The 27,044-nt window shown below is 41.9% G+C and overlaps 1 protein-coding gene across 6 annotated transcripts in view; it reads right to left on the bottom strand.

The window, feature by feature from the left end:
• Positions 1-27,044, bottom strand: part of LOC140479628 (BMP/retinoic acid-inducible neural-specific protein 3-like) — a 186,390-nt gene that overhangs the window by 74,229 nt on the left and 85,117 nt on the right. For all 6 annotated transcript variants that reach the window (XM_072573515.1, XM_072573511.1, XM_072573512.1 and 3 more), the window contains 3 exons: positions 20,924-21,114; positions 16,860-17,038; positions 9,813-9,918 (listed from right to left, as the gene is read on the bottom strand). In XM_072573515.1, the coding sequence (XP_072429616.1) occupies positions 9,813-9,918; positions 16,860-17,038; positions 20,924-21,114 (476 nt within the window). The remainder of the gene's footprint in view (positions 1-9,812; positions 9,919-16,859; positions 17,039-20,923; positions 21,115-27,044) is intronic.

Here is a 27,044-nt window from a genome sequence, read left to right as displayed (position 1 = left end):
CACACATAAACACAGACACACACACACTCACTCACTCACACAAACACACGCTTACACACACATACACGCACACACATATCCACACACACACACACCCACATTCACACAAACACACACGTGAACACACACTCACACACATGTACACTCACACTCACACACACACTCACGCATACACACACATACATTTGCAAAAATGCAAACACACACTCATACACGCACGTACACACACACACTCACACACATGTACACTCACACTCACACACACACTCACGCATACACACACATACATTTGCAAAAATGCAAACACACACTCATACACGCACGTACACACACACACTCACACACACTTACACACACATGCACTCACACACACACACTCACACACAGACACACAATCACACATGCACTCACACACTCAAGACACACACACAAACATGTGCGCACACACACACACTCTCCCACACATACTCTCCCACACTCAAACAGACACTCATACACACTCGCACACACACATTCACACACGTTCACCTGCTCTCACGCACTCACAAACACACACGCGCGCACACACACATACACACTCACCACTTCCACACACACAAACACACACCGACACACTCACACGTACACACTTACACACACACACACTCTCACACACATGCACACACATACACACACATCCTCTCTTTCTCTCACACACAAACTCACACGCGCACACACACCTAGACACTTGCACACACATACAAACACACACACACATATGCTCACACACACACTCACACACATATACACACACATGTGCTCACACACTTACACAGACTCATACACACACAATCTCACACACACACATACACCCAAACACATTCTCTCTCTCTGACACACACTCACTCATACACACACACTCACACACACACGCACTCTAACATACACATGCAAACACACACAAAAACAGACACTCACACACACATACACACACTCGTGGACACACACACTCACCCACACCACACACAATCATATAGACAGACACACACACACACACTCATATACCAGACACACATAAACACACACACACACACATACACATGCTCATGCACACACACACTCATACAGACACATACACACTCATATACCGGACACGCATAAATGCATGCACACACACACACACACACAGTCTCACATATGCACACACACACAAACACACTCATACATGCACACTCACACACATACACTTATAGAGGCACAGATACACTCATACAGACACAGCCACACACACACTCATATACACACTCACACACATACATTCACACACACACACCACACAGACACACATGCACATACACACACACACTCACTCACACAGACACGCACTCTCACACACACACATGCAAACACACACAAAAACAGATACTCACACACATATACACACTCGTGGACACACACACACACACACACACACACACACACTCACCCACACCACACACACAATCATATAGACAGACACACCACACAGACACACACACACACACTCATATACCAGACACTCATAAACACATGCACACACACACTCACACACACATCTGCATACACTTACACACACACAGTCTCACTTATGCACACACACACACACAAACACACACTGACACACTCGCACGTACACACTTACACACACACACTCTCACACACATGCACACGCATACACACACATCCTCTCTTTCTCTCACACACAAACTCACACACGCACACACCTAGACACTTGCACACACACACAAACACACACACACATGCTCACATATACACACATAAACACACACATGTGCTCACACACTTACACAGACTCATACACACACTCATACACACACAATCTCACACCCACACATACACCCAAACACATTCTCTCTCTGACGCACACTCACTCATACACACACACTCACACACACACGCACTCTCACATACACATGCAAACACACACAAAAACAGACACTCACACACACATACACACACTCGTGGACACACACACACACACACACTCACCCACACCACACACACAATCATATAGACAGACACACCACACAGACACACACACACACACTCATATACCAGACACGCATAAACACACACACGCACACATACACATACTCATGCACACACACACACACACACACACACACACACACACACACTCACTCACACAGACACGCACTCTCACACACACACATGCAAACACACACAAAAACAGATACTCACACACATATACACACTCGTGGACACACACACACACACACACACACACCCACACCACACACACAATCATATAGACAGACACACCACACAGACACACACACACACACTCATATACCAGACACTCATAAACACATGCACACACACACTCACACACACATCTGCATACACTTACACACACACAGTCTCACTTATGCACACACACACACACATGCACACGCATACACACACATCCTCTCTTTCTCTCACACACAAACTCACACACGCACACACCTAGACACTTGCACACACACACAAACACACACACACATGCTCACATATGCTCACATATACACACATAAACACACACATGTGCTCACACACTTACACAGACTCATACACACACTCATACACACACAATCTCACACCCACACATACACCCAAACACATTCTCTCTCTGACGCACACTCACTCATACACACACACTCACACACACACGCACTCTCACATACACATGCAAACACACACAAAAACAGACACTCACACACACATACACACACTCGTGGACACACACACACACACACTCACCCACACCACACACACAATCATATAGACAGACACACCACACAGACACACACACACACACTCATATACCAGACACGCATAAACACACACACGCACACATACACATACTCATGCACACACACACACACACTCATATACCGGACACTCATAAACACATGCACACACACACTCACACACACATATGCATACACTTACACACACACAGTCTCACTTATGCACACACACACAAACACACTCATACACGCACACACTCACACATACACTCACACACACACATACACTCATACAGACACAGCCACACACACACTCATATACACACTCACACACATACATTCACACACACACACCACACAGACACACACGCACACATACTCACACACACATACTCATACACACACACTCACACACACCACATATACACACACCACACAGGCATGCACACAAATATACACACAGATTGACAATCACCTGAAGAAGCAGCATTCCGAAAGCTATTGCTTCCAAATAAACCTGTTGGATTATAATCTGGTGTTGTGTGATGTTTAACCTTGTACACCTCAGTCAAACATTGGCATCTCCAAATCATGACATTCACACACATATAACACACACACATCCCACCACACACACACACACACACACACACACACACACACACACACATTCACTAACACACACCACATCTACACACACACATACACAACACATACACCCTACATCCATACACACCACACATCCACGCCCACACTATGTATATACACACACCACACACATGTGCGCACACACACACGCATACACCCCCCCACACACACGCATATACACATACTCTCATACACACACTGACACATACACACATACATTCTTTCTCTCAGACACTCACTCACTCATACACACACACATACGTGCACTCACACACACACGCAAACACATACAAAAACAGCCACACACACACACTCACATACACACACACGCACACACACACACATACACGCTCACAGGCATACTCACAGACACTTACCCACACACACAATCATACACACACACACACACTCTCACCCACACACAGTCATACATACACACACGCACACTCATATACCAGACACTCATACACTCATATACACACACATGCACACACACACACATACACGTGTTCATGCACACACACACATTCACAACACCTACAGGCTCACACATACACCCACACACATTGTCTCTCTGAGACACACACTCACTCACTCATACACACACACATGCACTCACACACACGCAAACACACAAAAACAGACACACACACTCACCACATACACAATCATACATACACACAGTCATCCATACACACAATCATACATACTAACATTCATATACACACACACTCACCCACAAACACAATTATACATACACACACTCACCCACATACACAATCATACATAAACACACACTCAACCACACACACAATTATACATACAAACACTCACATACACACACACGCTCTCATCCACACATGCAATCATACATATGCACACACACTTTCTCTCACACACACTCACTCACACACACATACTCTCTCATACACACACATACACACACATACACATACTCACTCTCATACGCACACACTCACGCACACATCACACACACTCATAGAGACACACACACAAACTCATATACCAGACACTCATATACACACACTTGCACACACACACACACACAAGCACACTCATACACACACACACTCACGCACACACATTTATTCATACACACACATACAGGCACACATACATTCATACACACACACACACACACACACAGGTTGACAATCGCTTGAAGAAGATGTAGCATTCTGAAAGCTATTGCTTCCAAATAAACCTTGTGGACTATAATCTGGTGTTGTGTGATTTTTAACTTTGTACACCTCAGTCAAACACTGGCATCTCCAAATCATGACAAACATAGAACATACACACATATACCACCACACACACACATTCACACACACACCCACCACACACACACATTCACACACACACCCACCACACACACACATTCACTAACGCACACACAAAAACACACACCACATCTACAAACACACACGCATAACACATGCACCCTACATCCACACATACCCCACATCCACGCCCACACTATATATATATACACACACCAAACATACATGTGTGCGCGCAGACACACATACACACCAGATCTACACACATGCAAAAACACCACACATACACACACACAAACATCACATCCATAGACACACACACACCAGCACCACACACACATACACACACACACAAATATAAACCACACACACATGCACACATCAACCTTCCTACATTTCCCAAAGGATATAAGTAACCTGTTTCCTACAGTTTCATCGACTTTGAGGGAAAGTAGCCTTCCCTCGCTCTCCCACCTTCCATTCCCCAGCATGCTATTGCAGTTAAAGGACATTGAGGTCCTAAATTGACCAATTATGGGCTTCGATAAGCTTAAGGATGGGTTAGTGGGCACCTTATCAGGCAACCACTTGTGTTAAGGGGACCAAATCGAGACTGGGCTGGAAATAGTGGGGACCTGACATATCTGGCATGAACACTGAAAACATGCACATTAGAGAGCTGGGAAATCCAGTTCCAGCAGTTGGGCAGGGTTGGCTGAAGGAGGTTTGACTCCATGGTCACATCCATACATGGGAAGCATCAGCAGCAATCAGATGAATGGTCTTGTGTCCAACGCTAAAGTGTAACTTAAAAACAGTCCTTACCAAAGGCCTTTGATCAAGGTCACAACCTGAATGCAAATGAGTGTTGAATTCATCTTTATATCATTAATCTTAAGGGTTTCTGATCATATCTGGAAAACTGAAGCCAAGAGCCTATCATGATTTAACCTGAAGTTAGATTTAACATTCCATCAGATGTTTCATAGGGTCATAAAGTACTTACTGAAGTCATGGAATTAGAGATTTTGAAGTGGGCATGTCGAAACTTGGGTTTGTGCGATGACCGAAGTTAAACTCTAAAAGGGTTGGTTGGAGTGGCGTACAGATGAATTTTGGATACGATTGAAGTGTATTTCCCCACATTGGAAAAGTAGAACAAACAAATCCCGAGCTCCCTAGATGTTGATGGAGGTACAAATCAGCAAAAAGAGGAAAATGTATGCTCCCGACAGATGTCAGGAAGAAAATGAAATTGAGATCCAAGAGGAATGCTTTTTAAGAGGAAGGACTTCCCAATCAACAAAAAGGTGTCTCAAAGTCTTCTATTACAATGTAAGTAATAAAAGAATCATAAAAGGAGCAGGAGGGCTCACAAAGGCCCACCATCTTCAGCTACTTCATCAATGACCTGTCCTCCATCATAAGGGCAGAAGTAGGGATGTTTGCACATGATTGCACAATGTTCAGCGCCATTCGCAACTGCTCAGATACTGGAGCAGTGCATGCTCAAATGCAACAAAATCTGGACAATATCCAGGCTTGGCCTGCTAAGTGGCAAGTAATATTGTGCCACACAAATGCCAGGCAATGACTATTTCCAATAAGCGACAATCTAAACGTTGCCCCTTGACATTAAATGTTTTTGTCATCACTGAATCCTCCACTGTCAATATCCTTGGGATGACCATTGATCAGAGACTCAACTGGACCTGCCATATAAATACAGTGACTACAACAGTAGGTCAGTGGCTAGGAATACTGCGGTGAGTAACTCCCCTCCTGACTCCTAAAGCCTGTCCACCATCTACACGGCATGAGCCAGGAGTGTGATTGAATATTCCCCACTTCCCTGGATGAGTACACCCCCAACAACACTCAAAAAGCCTGACACCATCCAGAACAAAGCAGCCCATATGATTGGCACCACATCTACTAGGAGGAGATTAGACGACTATTTGGATAGAAATAATATGCAAGAGTATGGGGGAGAAGCAGGGGTCTGGCACTAAGTAATGATGGTCACTTAACAAGCTGGCATAGGCATTGAAATAAGGTCACTGAGGCTGGTATCCAAGTATCAATTCACCCTTATTTCCATGTGCGTAGTATATGATGCTGTGCCAGCTAGCTCAGAGCTGGCTGTCAGAGTGAACAGAATTCCCAACACTCCTGCTCATATCTGTCAGCCAGTGCTTCTGATTGGACCAGGGTAACAGCGCCAATCAGAGACCTCATACTCTGTGACTGACATCCCCTGCCACCGCAGGAATTGCAAAACCTGCGCCCACACCTCCTCCCTCACCTGCATCCAAGGCCCCAAAGGAGCCTTCCACATCCATCAAAGTTTTACCTGCACATCCACTAATATCATTTATTGTATCCGTTGCTCCCGATGTGGTCTCCTCGACATTGGGGAGACTGGACGCCTCCTAGCAGAGCGCTTTAGGGAACATCTCTGGGACACCCGCACCAATCAACCACACCGCCCTGTGGCCCAACATTTCAACTCCCCCAACCACTCTGCCGAGGACATGCAGGTCCTGGGCCTCCTCCACCACTGCTCCCTCACCACCCAATGCCTGGAGAAAGAAAGCCTCATCTTCCGCCTCGGAACACTTCAACCCCAGGGCATCAACGTGGACTTCACAGTTTCCTCATTTCCCCTTCCCCCACCTCACCCCAGCTCCAACCTTCCAGCTCAGCACTGTCCTCATGTCCTGTCCTAGCTGCCTAACGTCCTTTCCACGATCCACCCCACCCTCCTCTCTGACCTATCACCTTCATCCCCACCCCATTCACCCATTCTACTCTTTGCTACCTTCCCCCACCCTCCTCTCTGACCTATCACCTCCATCCCCACCCCCATTCACCTATTGTACTCTATGCTACTTTCTCCCCACCCCCATCTTATTTATCTATCCACTCACAGGCACCCTGACTTTATTCCTGATTAAGGGCTTTTGCCCGAAACGTCGATTTTCCTGCTCCTTGGATGCTGCCTGACCTGCTGTGCTTTTCCAGCATCACTCTAATCTAGACTCTGGTTTCCAGCAACTGCAGTCCTTGTTTTTAACCTACCATCATTACAATCATTTACTTTTGTTCATTTGTGGGATGTGGGTGTCACTGGCTGGCCAGCATTTATCGCCTTACCCTATTTGCTCTTGAGGAGATGGTATTGAACTGCCTTCTTGAACCTGTGCAGTCCATGTGCCATGGGTTGACCCACAGTGTGACAATGGGTCAAACAGCCACTTGGTGGGCCAAAACCCTTCACTGATATTGTGTTCAGACTAGGACCTATACTAAACAGTGGCAATATTATTACTAATAGGTCTCATTGTGAAGCTTTGACATTCAAACTCAAATGGTTTATTTCTCCAAATCACAACAGCAAGCGCACTTTAAAAGTCATTCACTGTCCATAAAATGATTTGTGAGGTCTCCAGGTTTATGAGAACCCCTTTATTATTAGAAGTGTTTTTTTTTTCTCAAATATATGCTTCTTGGTCCTTTCCTTTCAACCCACAAGCCATGAAAAGGGAAGCTGAGTAGATAAATTTAGTACAATCCAAATCGGTGCACCTTGTGTTGAACAAGATCAGCTGTGAGCTAAAATATGCTGGGTTGCGTAATGAGAAAAAATGCAATTGAATATGGCAGATTGTAAATAATTAAGCTGCTCTGTGGCTTGATTAAATTTGGAAGCAAATGACTGGGGAAGGTTTGTGTAAAGTGTTATGAACATTGTACTGAGTCGAAGGCTACACTCATTCAGTATTCATCTTTAGATTAAATCTGCCACTTCGTTTTGAGTTCTGGAGCTCTCCAGCTTTCAATCTGTTCCCTGTTTACTGCTCATGCAATTGCATATATCTAATAAACCACAATACATTTTCTCCACTTGATCTCTGGTCTATCTGTCACAGCATCCAAACATTAAATTAAATCAAGCATGTTTTCATGAAAGATAAGGATCAACTGTAGGTAAATTGGGAAAGTGTAGAAATCACACTGACACAGGGAAAACCAGACCAACACAACTGACACTGTAGAATAATTCAAGAGGACTTTTGCTATTGCAATATCATTGATATGAAAATATAAGAAAGCAGGAATGTAAGCAGGCTGAAACATGAAAGGAAGAAATGCAATTACTGCCTTTACACAGGGCTTGGTAAGACTGCACCTAAGTACTGCAAACAGCTTTGGTCTTCTTTCTGATGAACGAATCTCCTTGCCTTAGCAGGAGTCTAATACGGATTGATTCCTTGGTGGATTATATATGAGGAGTATGGCTGATAGCATCCAGAGCTCATTGAGATGTGGACAATCCTTGAGGAGCCTGTCAGGGTTGATGTCATTAGGATGTTGGCCCTGGCTGGAGTTTATTCCAAGGGCACAGGAGGAGAAGGGGTCAGCTAGGTACAGCAGAACTGAGACTTTCTCCATTCAGTGAGCTATGAATCCCTGGGACTATTCAGCTCAGACAGCTGTGGACATGTTGGATATATTCAAGAAAAAAATCAAAATGGATTGAGGGAATCAAGAGCTGTATGGATAGGGCAGAGGGAGGGGGGATGCAGAAGATGTAAATCTTTAGCTATGATCATAATGAAACAGCTGATCCAAGGGGCTACGTGAGTGACATTTCCCCCCATTTCTCTTATTCTTTCATTCTTATCAATACTAATGCCAAGAGGAGCAGTAAAGAGAACATTAGCAGACAACCCTGACTACAAATGGAATAACAAATGCTGTAAATGAGTTTGTTAAAATTGTGCTACAATGATAATATAACGGACTGCAAGTAACCCTGACATTTCAGCATTTAATATGATGAAAAATTACTGTTTTAGCAACTGGAGCCCCAGCTGTTGTTACTGATTTTATAGGAATAACATGATGCGGTGTGATAATCAGCTTGAGACATGAATATTAGAACAAAGCTTCATCCATTGCATCTAGACTTGAGGGAATAAGAGAAAAAAGCATAGCACAGTGAATTTACATTAAGAGTTACTGGAATGAGAGGAGAAATTTGATCCATCGCACCTGTACTGACCTTTTAAGTGAATTTTGTTCTCGGGACTTTGTACCAGAACTGAACTGACAGAGTCTAGGTTATCATAGTTACTGCATCCAAGAGGTCCTGTTCTGGTTTCAGTTACCTGGACAAGCAGAAAGAGGAAAGTTTATCAGTGAAAATCTCGTAATCTTACAGACCAAATTATATTACAGAGGAGTGAATTTTCCCTTTTGTAACGCTGGCAGCTATGACTTTACTTACATTGCAATCCAGAGGTTTCATTGTTGCAAGGGATGGGTGCGGTGGGGTTTGAAGGAAGGGTGCGTGTGATTTTGGATATTGGAACAAAAGATTATGAGGAGTCTCTCATGTAACAGCCAAAGTGTTTGTCTTATTTCACTGATTTCTTGAAAATCCATAGTTTTATTTTCATTGCCAACTCCAGAAACATAATTCAACAAATTTTCTACCCATTGGCCACAAGTATATAAATCTATATATGAGGTTGGAAAATGTTCATTTACATTTATTACCAAACAATTTAGTTGTGGATTTCAGTGGACATCGCAGCGAATATATAAAATTTAAGGGAGCAACTAATTTGCATATTCTTGTCTTTTCCAAAAGTCTTGTCAAGGACCTTGCATTGTCAAAAAATTGTTAAATTCAGGACTTCCATTCAGAATTGTGTTTCAAAGTTCAATTGTAATCGTGATCCTAAGCTTTCCACTCAATGTGAATGAATAATTTTGCTTGCTAGGCCAACGTGACCTTTAAAAAAGGAGGATCCCTGATGTGACTGTTTAGGTTAATGGTATAAAAACATATAATTCCTCTTGGACCTTAGTTATTGATTCTCTTCTTGCTTGTAACTGTGTTCAGTTCTCTTATGTTTGCTACGTAATTGGCTGAGCGATAAAATTCATGAGCTAATTGTATTGGGATTGTCATCAAGAGCTAAGTATTAACATGTCGGATTCCACACATGTCTGCTTTTGTCCTCCCATTGTTTAATATGATTACAGTTGATCGCATGCTAAGAATCATCAGTACACTGACTAAATTTTCACCTGACACAGGGCCAATGAAGGCATGACAATCTGAAATGTGCAGGACATAAGCTACAGGTGTATTTGAATAGACTCATGAATTGGATAGGCAGGCAGGAGATGAAATTCATGATGGAGACAGCAAAGTACTTCAAGTAAGTAAGTAACAAAACCCAGAAGGGACATTTATTTAAATAGAAAGAAACTATTGGAAAAAGTAAAAAGCGATCTGGAGTTTGCAATTAGCAACAAATTGAAACTGCCACAACAATGCGCAGTAACAGTGAGTAAAAAACGTTTGGGACACGATGAAAAGTAAACAAATGACTTTGAATAGGGATGGAATCCTGCCACTTTACAGTCATTAATGTAACTGCAATTACAATAACAAGCACTGATCACCTCAGGACCAAGTGAATACTGTAATTATTAAAAGGATACAGAAAACCGCACACAAATAAATTGAGGCACGGAAGGTATTGTCTTGGAAGAAACAATTATGTAAATTGAACCTCTTCTCAGTGGAGAAGGAGAACATTCAGAGCTAACATGATTGGTGAATTTAAGATTCTAAAGAGACTAGATAATATCAATTACGACAAGCTATTTCTGCTTCTCCAAAATAGCTGTACAGAGGGAAATAGCAAATGAATGGGAGTAAATACAAAACTAACACATAAAAACAAACATTGCGGAGCAGTTAACCAAAGGAACAGACTAGAAAGACGATTCAGTTAGCATGTATTTCTTCATTCAGAAACTAACACTTTGTAATACAGCATCTGAATAACTTCAGTCATGATAAATAGAAACTGTAGGAATAACGTGGTGACTTTGGATTGCCACACTCACTTGTTTCTCCGACAACCTGCCCCACCCAAGTTTCTCTAATAACCTGCGCTAATCCATCTCTGTCTACCGGCCTGCTCCCAGTCAACTTTCTCTCTCTTTAAGTCCCTGTTTGCTCATCCATAGCTCCTTCACATGGCTAGCCCCAGTCCATCTCTCCATCGTATAAACTGCTCATAACCAACTCCCCATCGAACAGACTACTCCCACTGAGTTCTTCACCCAACAGTCTTCTTCTATTAAACTATCATTGTTTTATAATAGAGCTTTCTGAAATATATTCCATTATTTGACTCAGTCAGCAGCTTTGAAGCAACTGGGACCCCAAAGCCACATTATTACTTCTTAAAGAAGAAAATACAAAGTTATTTTTAATGGTGCACATTACTTTATAAACTACTGCTTCTCAAACATGGCAGTTAATCCATCCATGTGAATCCCTGAAGAGTGCAGTTCTTTAAGCAATTCCCCTTGCACTGCTTGTTCAGCTATGTTTTGCTGAGGTTGATAAGGATATCATCAATTTCCATCAGTCAATTTAACTGCATCTTACAAGAGCCAGAACCAAAAGGCACAATTCTATTTATCAAAATTCAGAGGGTGGAATGAACTCCCAGTAGCCTAGAAAAAATCATACTTCATCACATATCATTTGTCAAACAAATGCAGTTGCTAAATGAGGAACAGCCTTGATGCTTCTCGTCTTTCGAGCAGATTTTGCAGTCAATAATCAAGCTAACCATTTGAGGGGGGTGGGGGGGAGGGAATGCATATGAATTGCGTCAGGTGTGGAACACAGTTTGTCAATAATTCCAAACTAATAGGCTGTGTCACTGTGTTTCTTTCACTTTCAGTTTAATTAGCAAATACCAGAAACAGATAGGTGCCAGAACGTGAAACCAGAGCCCAGCAGGTTTTCCAGAGTGGAAAACATCCAAGGTCATGTCCACAGTCTCAGACAAACCACTGTATTCATGTTTAAACAGGGGATGACATAGTTCAGAGGAAGGGTCACAGGATTGAAATGTCAATTCTGTTTTCTCTCCATAGATGCTGCCAGACCTGGATTAACTAGGCCTGTATTTTATGAATGATTATGGCTTGAAATATTCCAACCTCAATAACCTCAACATTTAAGTTAGGAACAGGGCTAAGTCACTCAGCTGCTCAGGACTGCTCCACCATTCAATAAGATCATGTCTGATCTTACTATCACCTCAACCTCACCTTACATCTACTTCCCATAGCCTCTCACCCACTTGCATATAAGAATCTATTTCCTTTTGTCCGAAAAATATTAAAAGACTTTGCTTTCACACTGCCTTCCAAGGAAAGAGTTTTGAAGTGTGGTTGAAAATGATTAGATCAGCTACAATTGCCTTGAATGGCAGAGCAAACATATTGGGCCTACTTCGGATGCTACGGACTCACAAGTCCCAATGAGAAAAGATTTTGTTTAATCACTGTTTTAAATGGACATTTGCTGATTTTTAAATAGTAGCCCTGGTTCTGAAATCTCCCACAAGAGAAAATATCCTTTCTCAATCTATTCCTATCTAGACCTCTATGGAACTTGTATGTTTCTAGCAAGTTACCTGTTACTCATATAAACTCGAGCTGATACAAGTCTAGCCTGTCCAATCATTCTTCATCAGACAATTTGATCATTTTTGGTATTAGTCCAGTAAATCTTCCGAGGAGCAGGAGAATCGATGTTTTGGGCAAACCCTTCAGAACACTGTCAACATAAATTATGAATGGGAACCAGCCACAATATTAGAAGAAGCATCTTAATCAAAGTGTAATTAAAGAATAAGTAATTGATGATCATTAGTGAATAAAGGTGAATCAACTTTTACTAATCAGTCTCAGTAACTATTTATTTTGAAATGGAGTATTCATAGTGTGAGATACAAATAGGTTGGGAATGATAGAGAAGGATGCATCCAGAATCTTATCACCTAAAACTTACCTTTTGACTTAAAGCCACAGACACACAAATCAATAGAGGTTTGTCACACAAAGAGATAGCGGCAATCTAAATGCTTAATTGGTCTATGTTAAGGCAATTTACACAGATGGGAAAGACCAATTAAATTAGCTGTGACCACATTATGAGCAAATTACATTTTAAAAACAACTTTTAATTAAGGGGGAGAAAGGGGATGATTAGTCCCACAAATAATAAAGGTTCCAAGCGCCATCCTTTGAGTACTCTGTGAATCCCCAGGGCAGATGAAGTGTGCTCTTGCCTGGATTGAGTTTAGATTGGTCACAAAGTGGTGTCACTTTCATTACAACTAATCACAGATTTTCTATAAATGTAGGTACTCGAATTCAGAGACAGTCATTCGGGGACTATTGTTGACATGAAGCCTTGAGGTATATTGTCTGGACAAAGCAAGAGACTTCCTGACCAAACTTTGGATCTGTTTGAAATCTGTCTTGTATTTCTGTATAATTTAGTGTCTCTTGTTTGTTACTTGAATAATTTGTGTTGTTTGATGAGTGTCTTAATTGTTAACACTTAAAATCTGATATTATTCATTAATTCGTTGCCCTTGTTTTGCCTGATGGTATACTCAGTTATACCTGAAATATTTGAACAATAAGCGTTTGAAGTGGTTAACATGGGGTTTTAATTAAGTGAGCTTTGAAGGTTGGGTTAAACTTGAGGATCCTGTTTATGTAATATTAAACTGGTCTTGGTAATCTTGAAGTGAAACATGGTAATCTCAGCAGCAAGATATTACCTAATGCCTCATTAGCGGAACCACAGCACCATACCAAACCAGTGCTAAGATAGTCCATTACCCAACTTAATTTGAGCAAGGCCTTGGAAAATCTACTGAGATTGTTCAAATGTTGAGATCGTGCTGTTTCTTCTCTCAATATAGTCAAGCTTATGTGTTCCAAGATGTCTGATTCCATCAGAACAGAGCTACCTGTCTCTCCAAATGAAAAGTGATTACTACAGCACGTCTAGCCACCTTTTGTGAATGAAGGAAGAGAGTATGGGTGCTACTCCAGTGGGTGCTGTGATAGTGGGGGGAGGAGGTTGGGTGGGTTTGTTGGCTGGTTTGCCATTCCCACACTGGCACTCCTTCTCAATTTCTGCCTTTACCTGAGGGGTGGCAATCTTCAGATTAAACTACCAGCATGGAGCTCTTTCTAATGAGATCACATGTGACGTGATGGAGGAAGGGCACTGGTGTCATCAGTGTAGTGGGGAGCTACAGATGAATGGTCAGGGTGATATGAGGAGTTTTTTCTTTCTTTTGTTTTTGGGAAATTAATGGCCAGCAAGGCTTGAGTTTTTGTTCCATTCTGAATTTAGAAGTTAGATTAAATTCTCTACAGTGTGGAAACAGGCCCTTCGGTCCAACAAGTCCACACTGCCCCTCTGAAGAGAAACACACCCAAACTCCTACCCTATATTTACCCCTGACTAACACACCTAACACTATGGACAATTTAGCATGGCCAATTCACCTAACCTGCACATCTTTGGTTTGTGGGAGGAAACTGGAGCTCCCGGAGGAAACCCATGCAGACACAGGGAGAATGTGCAAACTCCAAGCAGACAGGTAGGAATTGAACCCAGGACCCTGGTGCTGTGAGGCAGCAGTGCTAACCACTGAGTCACTATGCTGCCTTGGTGGTGGGTGGTGAACTTCTGCAGTTCAAATGGTCCAGGGATACTCACGGTGCCAATGGATAGGAAATCTTGTTTGATTTTTTCTTATAAGGCCATGTAAGAGAAGCATAAAAAGTCGACCACATTGCTTTGGATTTGGAGTTGTCTTAGGCTAAGTCGGATATGGACAACAAGTTTCCTTTCCCAAAGAATATCAGTGAACCAATGCAATTTAACAATGGTCTCTAATGCTGATACCAGTACTCAATTCCAGATTAATTGAATTAGTTCAATTTAAATTCCCCAGCACCAAGTAGGGATATGAACTTGTGTCCACTAGTCTGGGTCTCTTGATTACTTATCTGCCAATATAGTTTCCAAACCTCTGGAGCTCAAGGCAGACTGGACAATGGAAGTAGCATTAAGAGTTGCATGATGAGTGTCAATTTAGGAGTTTGCTATACCAGTGAATGAACTGAATCATTGGTATTTTTCTGGAATCATCTTCTTGATTGTGACTGTGATTAGATCAGATTACTTACAGTGTGGAAACAGGCCCTACAGCCAAACAAGTCCATACCGACCCGCCGAAGTGCAAACCACCCATACCCCTACATCTACCCCTTACCTAACACTAGGGACAATTTAGCATGGCCAATTCACCTGACCCGCACATCTTTGGACTGTGGGAGGAAACCCACGCAGACACGGGGAGAATGTGCAAACTCCACACAGTCAGTTGCCTGAGGTGGGAATTGAACCCAGGTCTCTGGCGCTGTGAGGCAGCAGTGTTAACCACTGTGCCACCGTGCCACCGTGTTGATGCTGTTATTTTAAAAAGGTTAGTTTTTCCTTGGAGTTTTGGAAGAGAGGTCGTAAAGGCAAAGATGCCAAGGAGTCTAGTGAGTAACAGTTAAACAATGGAAGGGAAGGGGAGTGGCCAGTTCTCCCAGTTCAGGCTTTTTTCTAGTTTTTTTAGCTGTTGCAGTCACAAGATGTTGGAGTCCAGAAGTGTTGCAAGCTTCAGTAAAGGATTCCTCTGACTTTCTCTGAAATCTTTCTGTGGATGTTGCTCCCTCTTACCTGTAAGAACCTGTGTTCGAATTTACCTTTTTTGCCTAGGGGTTTGTTGACGGAATGTTACTGCATTGGAAGTTTTCCAATGGTTAAGGTATTCTAATGCCCACTTTCTTTTGTGTGTGTTTAACTGTAGTATTTAAATACATTTGTAAAACCAAGAGGTTTGACCAGCTGCATCACACCTGGAATATCCACTTCACATCTGCCTTTAAAGTAACAAAATGTTAGGGTCTAGGCTACCTTCTTAAAATATTTTAAGGTGGTCTGGCCTGGTGTATAACAGTGACATAAGGAGGGCATGGCGACTTAAGCTGATAATGGTTGTAAGAGAGAAAAGAATGTACTGGTTGGAATTGAATTAAGCCCTTTGTAGAAGACAGGTACCACATGAAGGATAACCTGCTAAAATAAACTGTGGTGAAGGGACAGCAGTGGCAAAGGAAGAGGTTTAAGAGTGGGAATGATTACCTTGATTGCTGAAGAGGCGATCTGGATCTCGTGAAGCTTGCGTAATGTGGTCTCTCGGTCAATGAAATAGGATGCGGCCAGTTTATGAAGCGTTTCCAAACTGACAGCAGAATTATTGTTGAGATCAGTCTTCTTATTTAACTTCTGTTTGTCCACAAATATGGTGAGTGATTCTTCTCCTGCACAGAGAGCGAGTGATTAGCAGTCAGGCTATAATTCTGCTCCGCCAATAAAATGCAGAGCGCAGGGTAATTGTATGAGGCAGAAAGGCAACCACATATATTGCTACATTATCTCTGGAATTGAAAATAAAAGCATGAATGCATTCATCTCAAAGAAATTGAGCCTTGACGCGTGTGTTGGGGGCAAGTGTCACTGTTTATCTCTCTCTATTCTTAATCTCTCTCTATCCATATGGTCATAAGTATACATGCAAATAGATTGCACTCACAACTTATGTCCCAATATTTCTAATTAGCCTCTTCAAACATGTTATGACACACATCTGGAGCAGTTAAGATTTGAACCCAACCCTCCTCACCCAGGGGTAGGGACACTACCACTGAGATCCCCTTCTAGCTTCTGTTCAATCAAAAGTATCAAATTACTAGTACCTGCGGTTAGTTCTACTGCTTGGATAAGAGGTGTCTACATTTGTTGACTTTCTCTACACAACAACATCACCATAACTGACCACTACATATAGCATAATGCAACCTGGGAGAGAACTAAAAATGAGAACAGTGAAATTCTCAGTAAAATATTACTGTATTTTAAAAACCAAACATGTGGGAAAAATCCTTCCCCAGGCTCATGTAGGTGCTCCAACCAAAATGCGAACCTTTCATTACTTCAGACCTCAAACTGATCTCCAGCAACCTTTCAGCATTGTCTGATTGATCTAATACTTCCAGAGACTGCAGTTCTTAACTTCATTCAATCAATTTGAATGTACATACTGTGATGTGATGGAATAATGAACTTGATGACCTGAAAATTATATTCTTTTCTCTTTCCTCCTGACACTGCGATACTCCAGTCAAACATGTATATCTCATCCCTTCTCAGAGACTCATAGTAGGAGGCTGCAGAATGGGTGACGTTTTCAATATTTATAACTATCCCATTTTACTCCAACCTCTAATCGTTGAAGTTCATCCCTCAAAAGCTTCAGTACTCACTACTTCAGTACTATGTCTGTACTCACTCTCTGCTGTCTTCTGCTCTCCATAACTGTCCATTTCGTTCTTTGCTTTTGTAGACACCTAGCTCACTATATTTCTGTTCAAAAGTAAGATGACTTTTGTCATTGAAATACCAGAGATGCAAAGAGGATCCGTTTTTCCTTCCAACAGTAAGTAATTTTCGTAAGATAATTAACGCTACCAGTCTCCACACCAACTGTATTTGCTATAAAAGGGAATTGTTTATTTTATATTCTATGTGTGAGGATCGACATGGGAAAGAGAGTGCACATTTGGTTCATGTAAGGTTGAGTAAAGAACTTAACATTACGATATTCTGACAACTATAATGGTTTGGTTAGAGAGAGGCTAATGTGCGCCTCCTATCTTGAGCCGCTGAGAAGGGGTGAGATGTGCAAGTCCCTACATTGGAGGTGCTGGGTACAGGCCTCTTGACTCAAAGATCTTGGGCAGTGAGGAAGGAACATCTTTGATTAAAGTGGTTTGAATTCAACAGTGAATCAGATAATATGGTTAGGTCACAGCAGTCTGCGAATCTAAGTGGCTTCAGTTGCAGCTAAGTATAGTGCTCCTCATAAGTTAAATCCAGTTTATAAAATGTATTGATTCCACTCTGAGATGCCAATGAAAGAATACACCCAACACGGTTTGTAACATTTCCTTAAGTAGGTAAAGAATAAGGAGATCAGAGAAGCAACAGAGAATAGAATATCAGTCAAACAGGCCCCAATATTTACTGGGTCGGGGTCACAAAACAGGAAGAGCAGTCATGGTCGGAAGCTGAGAACCTCACATTTCCTGGTTCTAACCCAGTTTTAGCTCCATGTCTTGAGGTTCAAGTTTCTCCAGATTTCCCAGCTCAATAGTCAAGCTAATAGACAGAAAGGGCAGCTTGTCTGATGGTACAAAGCTCAGAGGCTACAGTGGAAGAGCGTGTAGGTTGATGGGATGATTAAAATTGAGTATGGGGGGGTGTTGCAGAGGCCGGGTGTGGACAATTCTAAATGTTCCTGCTTTCCCCTGGCCCACAGGCAGTGCCATACAGTTACTTACCTAAGGGTACAGTCTCTCTTGTATCTTTTTAACTCCCTGGCTCCTCAAGTCCTGGGAAACACAGACAACTGAACAAAACTAAAAATCTCCTTAGAATGAAGGCACTCAACTTCCACACAAGGTTTCAACGGCAAACTCCCCACCATCTCTCTCCTACCTCCACCTCCTCCCCGAGTTGCTTGTTGAAATGTGCAATGGTTCACCCAACCCAATATATCTGTTTTAGGAAGAGACTAAGATAAAATGTAAGATACATGATTTTTTAATTGGCACTTTTCTTTGCCTGAACATATACATTATCATCTGTGATTACAAGATAATATTGGTGTTTAATTTAGACTAAATGGACCAGGTATCATCACTAAAATAATGGGCTGTGAGGATTAAATGCATGGTTCTCTATTAGTATTACTGGCAAATCACCTGGGTTACTCAAGCTAAATGTTTAAATGTAGCATATTTCTGTTCTCCTGAGGCCAGTCCTAAGGAATTTAATTGATGTCATCCCAACCTTCCAGGAGGTGTACTGGGAAATAATATCTGCATTCTGCTCATGACAATAACAACTCCAACTAATCCTGGAGACTCCCGCAGTTATGAGCAACAGGAAGTTTCCAGGACATGAGTTATTGACAATTAACGCATCATGAGAAGCATGTCATTTCATCAATATCAAAAAAATCTCCTTTGTCTTAAGACAATTTTGAGAAGATAGTCATGTCATGGTTAATTAAATCATGATTAGTACTTTGGCCAAAAACAAACAGTAACATAGGAACTGAACACTGTGCTTTTGTCCTAGTTGCAAAAAGATCTATGTTAAATGTTTAGACAGGCTAAGCTGTTTAAATTTTGGCAATAAAGGTAAACTAAGGTTTGAGGAGATATTAAGTTGCATCTTAGTTTTCCAGAAGTGAAAAGCATTAGGAATTTGATGATAACTACATCCTTCTCATTTGTGTAATTTATGGAAGTAAACCAGCTAATGGTCTAAAACTGTGCATGATCTCAAAGATGAACTTCCACCTGTCTTTTATGGGAAAATTCTTGTGTGATATTTCAATAATTGCTCAAAGGAATAATAGTGCTCTGCTTCAGTGCCACCCTTTTGGTTATTCGACTAGATTCCCTTCAGCCCAACTAGTCCACACTGACCCTCCAAAGAGTAACCTACCCAGACCCATTCCCCCTAACTAATGCACCTAACTCTTTGGGCAATTTAGTGTGACCAATTCACCTAACTGCACATCTTTGGACTGTGGGAGGAAACCCACGCAGACACGGGGAGAACGTGCAAACTCCACACAGATAGTCACTCGAGGCTGGGATCGAACCCGGGTCCATGGCGCTGTGAGGCAGCAGTGCTAACCACTGAACCACCGTGCCGCCCCATTATCGAGAGACTGAACAGAAGTAAGAGAACCTCAGATAGGTGAGGACACAAGGTTTGTTTATAAAGGGTGACTGGCAACACAGAACTGAGGAGATAATCGAACACATTACTTTGCCAATGATCAAAATGATATTCTCAAACCAGCAGTTCAGATCCACATCTCCTGTTGGGACAAACGGAGTCTCTGAAGAAACACCTGGGAGGCACGGCAATGTATCATCTCCAATGGAAGTTAAAGAGTACAATGATCAAAATGCTACAGGAATAAAAATAGGAAGTCCCTCCTCAGATATTATACATGATAATGCAGCAAGGCACAGCCCTCGGTCCAATACAGTAAAATGGTCAAATTTGTTCACCATTGCAGCAGTGGTTTGGGGGGATATTTTGAATCGGGATTTGCAGTGTTTTACCTCCAAGTGTTCCGGATTGTAGAAAATGCGTGCCATATTTCTTGATCAGGTTGTCGATTATCTGTTGCGGACTTGGTCTCCGTCCCAACAAACGTATATTCTTGATAAACTCTGGAGCTAGAGGCAAATCTGAGCCCAGAAAATCTCTTCTTTCCACTGCCAGATTATTCACCTTCCATCGACCAAACTCTCTGTGAACAGAAGCACATGGATTACAGAAGGGAATGAACCAACCCAATCTGTTCATGAGAGATTATTGACAGTAAAACATTGTAATCTTGACCATATATGTTTCGTAGAGGTTGCTTGTTAAACAGATGTGCACATATACCAATCTATTAAAATTTAGGGAAGAAATATTTGAATCGAGTGTTTGATCTCAGAGTGGCAATGAATTGTAGATGGGAGAGATTGTGTATAGAAAAACTTGTCCTCTTGTTCCTTGCTATGTCATAGCCCAATTCAGTGACTGAAGTGATAATTTCTTGAATCTTGCTGTCAAGGATGTTGGGGTGGTAGCTGATGCATGAAGTAATGGTTCTGAAAAGGATTGTGTCGAGCTGAATTGAGTGCCACCCTACCTCACCTAGACTTTGGACAGAGAAACAATTTTTCTCGCATGATGTTTTGATGTTCTAGCTGTCATATATCTGCCTTCTGATTGCTGTAATCATGCCTGACTGGTTAATTGTGCCTATAGCTACCCTACAATAAAATTTACCTTGCTATGTACGACAATTGCCTCTTCCTGTTAAGACTTTGTGGTGCTCTATCCTCTGCCACTAATAATTAGATAGACCCTAAGACTCAGAGCAGAAAAGAGGGTCGGTGGCAGTGAACTGCTCTGGCCTCAAGCCATCACTGTAGCTAACCAGATAAATAGCCTGCTAACAGCACTGATATCCAAGAATACGGCATACACTGCATATAAATGTAGGTTCCTTGTAGACTTCAGCAGAAAGTTGCTTTCCCTGTTGCAGCATGAATCCATTGACAAGATGAACAAGGAGACCTATAGTGGTGAGGGTCAAAAATAGTGAACCTATACATCCAGATGTCACAATCTGGAGACATGCAATCCTTGAGATCTACCTTCAACTTAATGACAGAGAAATGTCTTGCATTATTTCAACTGTGAAGGGAGCACTGGAAATCAAGCCCCACCATTCCATGAGTCATTAGAAATGCATAAATAACTACTGAATCCCGAAAATAGTTAATTTACCTGACTTTGACCACTACCTATAATAAAAGAAACTCCCACCAGGTTTCCACCAATAAACAAGTAAGCAGATTTTAAAATTGTAATTACAAACAAACCTATCCTTTAACTACAACCATGCAAACTTACCATACCCACTTTGAATCCATTCATGCAAACACTCATTCTCAAAACAATTCAGTGATTTCTGCACAAGTATATGGAAACATAGACAAAAACGTGGATCAAGAATCCAAATCACATGTATGGAATGAGACGCCTTTCTGTCAGTAATTTTTTTGGTGATGATGTCATGTTATTGTCGACCACCGGACAATGTAAAAGTCAGTGGCCAGTTAACTGGACTTAGGCCTTTCCTTGAGATGGATGTCTTTCTGTTCAGAGTCTTTAGGAGTTATTTATGTTCTACCTCACGGAGGGTGAGACAGACCTGTCTTGGCTTGCAAGCTCATTTGGAGGTCTGACTCCAATGCCCTCTCAGCTCTGTGGCAAATTGTAACTTAACTTCTCAAACGCTAGTGCTGTGGTGCAAAAATGTCTAGCACTGTCTAGTTGCACACAAGTATCAAATCCAGTGTCTTCAAAAGTTGTGTGATCTGTGTAACACCAAAAAACAACTGGGAGCTTCTGTCAGCACAGCACTGTCCAAACATCAATTTTCTCAGTTTATATTTCAAATGTAATAAATCTAATCCTTTTCTTTGACCTATTTTTAACTTTTGCCCGCTGCCCCCAACTCTCCTCTCCCCCCCCAAACTAGTACACTACTATGCTACTAAACCCGGTTTCCCCTCCAAAGTACAAAAGATAAGGATATAGGAACTGGAGCAGGCCATTCAACTTGCTAAACCTGCCTCATCATTCAATATGATCATGGCAGACTAAACACTTCAATGCCTTTTACCCAAGTCTAGATTAGAGCGGTGCTGGAAAAGCACAGCAGGTTAGGCAGCATCCGAGGAGCAGGAAAATCGATGTTTCAGGCAAAACGTCAGGAATACAGGCAGGGTGCCTGCAAAGTGGAGAGATAAATGAGAGGGGGGTGGGGGTGGGGAGAAAGTAGCATAAAGTACAATAGGTGAATGGAGGTGGGGATGGAGGTCATAGGTCAGAGAGGAGGGTGGGGGAAGGTAGCAAAGAGTATAATGGGTCAATGGGGGTGGGAATGAAGGTGATAGGTCAGAGAGGAGGGTGGCCCAAACCACCCCATAACTCTCTATACCATTAGAAATCAGAAACCTGTCACTCTCTACACTAAACATACTCAAAATCTGAACTTCCACAGCCCTTTGTGGCTGAAAATTCCAAAGATCCACAATCCTCTGAATAAAATGAAATGCCCCTCATTTTGGACCTATGTGGCATTTCTTTTACTTTTCAATAATGCCCACTGGCTCTAGACTCCCTGAACAGGGGGAGGATTTTACCTGTACTTGGTCTGTCCCTTTCTTTAAGCACTTTATAAGTTTCAATGAGATCACTTCTCATTCTTTGGAACTCTAGAGAACTCAGGCCCAGTTTGTCTAACCTCCCTTCATAGGACCTTCCCACCATTCTGGGAACAGTATCTAGTGAACCTTCACTACACTCCCTCAGTGTAAATAATAACTTTCCTGAGATAAGGAGACTACAGTAATCCAAGCACCATCTAATGAAGTAGCCACAAACAAGACTTTACTGCTGGAGTCAAATCCTCTTCCAATAAAGGCAACATTCCATTTGCTGCGCTTGCACATTAACCTTCCGTGGCTCACTGACAGGGGCACCTACGTCCCTTTGTACACTTTCTGCCCCCTTATCATCTCAGAAACATTCTGCATATCTGGTTCTTCTACCAAAATAAATAACTGCACATTTTTCTATACAACATTCTATCTGCCATGATTGTGCACATTCTCTAGGCCTGTCCAAATCCTCTTGATGTTGTTTTACAGCTTTCTGAACACATATTCCTGCTTAACCTTCTTTCATCCACAGATTCGGATTTACTCCCCCATCTACAAATCATTATGTTCTGTGAAAAGCTGGACCACAGTACTGATCCTTGCCCTGTCCCACCAGTCACCACACGAGAATGACCCATTTAGTCCTACTCTCTGTTTTCTATCTGCTGGCCAGTCGATGATCCATGCCAGTTCTTTACCTCTTATCCCATGTGCTCTAACTTTCTAACCAGCCTCCTCTGGGGGACTTTATCAAAAGCCTTCTGAAAATCTAAGTTTATTACTTCCATTGGCTCTCCTTCTTCAAGTTTGTTTGCAACATCTTCAAAAACACTGAAAGGTTCATCAATGACAATTTCCCATGTGCAAATCCACGCTGATTGTACCCCAGTCGTTCATTATGATGCAAGTATTCATTTACCCCTTCTTTTATAATAGATTCTAGCATTTTTACTAATTTTGATGTAAGACTATGGTTTCCTGTTTGTTTTTTCTCTCTCTCCCTTCTTAAATATCAAGGTGACATTTGCTAGCTTCCAATACACAGGCATCATTGCAGAATCTACAGAATTTTGAAAGGTGGATCAGTGGTTTGCATTGCTGCCTCACAGTACCAGGGGCCTGGGTTCAATTTCAGTGTTGGGCGACTGTGTGGAGTTTGCACCTTCTCCCTGTGTCTGCATGGGTTTCCTCCTATAGCCCAATGATGTGCAGGTCAGGTGGATTGGCCATGCTAAATTGCTCATAGTGTTAGGTGCATTCGTCAGAGGGAAATGGGTCTGGGTGGATTACTCTTCAGAGGGTTAGTGTGGACTTGTTGGGCCAAAGGGCCTGTTTTCACACTGGAAGGAAGTCTAACCTAATGCATCAACCACCTCCAAAGCTGCCACCACCTCCAACATTCTGGGATGTAGATAATCAGGCCCTGGGAATTTATCACCATTCAGCCCCATTAACTTTGCCAATACTAATTTCTTACTAATGCTAATTTCCTTCGACCCCTCATTCTCCCAAGCTACTTGGATCTCTATTTCTGGTCGATTTCTTGCATCTTCCTCAGCAGAAATAGACTCAAAGTCGTCCTTTAATTTCTCTGCCATTTCTCTCTCCCCCACTGTCAATTCTCTTTGATTGCCTGAAATAAGTGAAAAGGTTCTCAAGTTTTAAGAGCAAAAATAACTCTAAACTGTATTTTGTCAATTCAGTCAGCTACAGAAAAGCTGAAGAGATGTCTTGTAGTGTGAGAAGTGTAGGACAGCAGAGAGACATAATTGAATAATGGCCACTAAAGTGCAGTTGCAGAAGGGACAGAATGGATGTGAACAGAAAACACAAGGCAGATGCGTGTGGTATATTGTGGCCACGGTTTTCCTGGCAGGAATAGCTAAAAGCAGCATCAGTATCTATTTGAGCTATGTAGGATGTGACGTTATTCAGATTATCAGTAAATATTGAGTAAGAGGGGGCTCACATATATTACAAAATGTGCTGATATCAGGCAAAATGATAATCAACTAATCCGATAAGAGGAGTGATAGTCCGAATTCACTGAATAATTCAGAAGCATGTTGGACGTCCAGTGACTTTTCAACTCAGAGCCACAATCCTCCAAATGAGCTTTCGATCAACCCATACCCTTTTGCAGACACAGCAACCCAGCCCACTGTCGTAATGACAGGCATAAGCCCTCGAAGCATGTAAATCTTTTGTCAAGCACATTAGTTTTGTCTCTAATTCCTGGTAAAATCTTGAGTGTCTATTGACAGAATTGTACTGCAGATTGAAAAATTGGATTGCCTGCAGGTCCAACAAGGTTCTGTCAACAGACTAGTTAAGAACAACAGCTGTTTACCATTGTGCATTCAGTAAGTATATGGCAATTGAGTTTGATTTTGCTGTCTGAAAAGGTGAAAGTGATTTATTTCTTTAGATTTAACTCAGAAGGCTTTTATTAAAGAGTATTGCTTTTCCATACACGAATAATTCACAAGGGATCTATACAAATATCCAAGACTGCTTGTGACATATTCTACTGTTTTGAGGAAAGAGCTGACTAGTTATTTGAAATTATGAGATATTGTTGCAATTTTCTCAAGTACACAGGAACAGGAATTAGCATTTTAATCAGATAATAGCGAATCTATACCTTCTTGTTATTCAACATCCTCTTAATCATGCTCTTTGATACTTTCACCCAAGAACCACCCCACTCCTTTCTTGTGACCCACACCCAGTGACAAGAAGACAACAGAAGGCTTAACATTTTGCTGCTGCAAGTAGTGGGTCTCAGCCGGTAATCTTTCAGAGCCAGAAAGTGTCAAGGCAGTGTCAAGGCCTGTGATAGGCTGAGAAATTTGCCTTTGCTTTGCACGTCAACTATTGATGACCTGATTGACGTGTGATAGCTTGAATTTACTTGGCAGCAGAAGTGGCATGTGAGTCATCACCTCTCTTTGGGGAAAACCATGGAGCATTGTGGCCCTTGAATTTAACTAACAAAGATTTGTGTATTTAATCCTGAACCAAACAGTAATTAATGCATTTAAGAGTTATTTACTCACTCATATTTCTAGTTTTTGCTGCAGTTTCCTGTGTGTTCCATAATCCAGTTTGACCTTAAATATAGATTTTAACCATCTTAGCCTTAAACCTCTTGCATGCCTGACAATGTAAGAGCCTTTGATTGTACAGCAGGAAGTAACTTTGAAGCAGTTGGTTCAAATGAGATTATCATCATGTCTTCAGATGCAAAATTCTGCATGAAAAAAGGAGTGAAAAGGTACATCTCCTGGATCATTGGAGACAAGTACCACATGTAGGAGCTGCAGTTGATGGAAGATGGTTTCATATTGTACAAGAACAAAGTAGAACTTCTTTCCAATCATAACTGTTCACCCCTTGGCTGCATAAACACCATGAACTACACAGTGTTCAAAAAGAACAGTACCTTGAATGG

This window comes from Chiloscyllium punctatum, chromosome 7 (genome assembly GCF_047496795.1).
Source record: "Chiloscyllium punctatum isolate Juve2018m chromosome 7, sChiPun1.3, whole genome shotgun sequence".
NCBI classification, from domain to species: domain Eukaryota; kingdom Metazoa; phylum Chordata; class Chondrichthyes; order Orectolobiformes; family Hemiscylliidae; genus Chiloscyllium; species Chiloscyllium punctatum.
The sequence above is the reverse complement of the archived record's forward strand: the minus strand, read 5'-3'. Positions and strand labels throughout refer to the sequence as shown.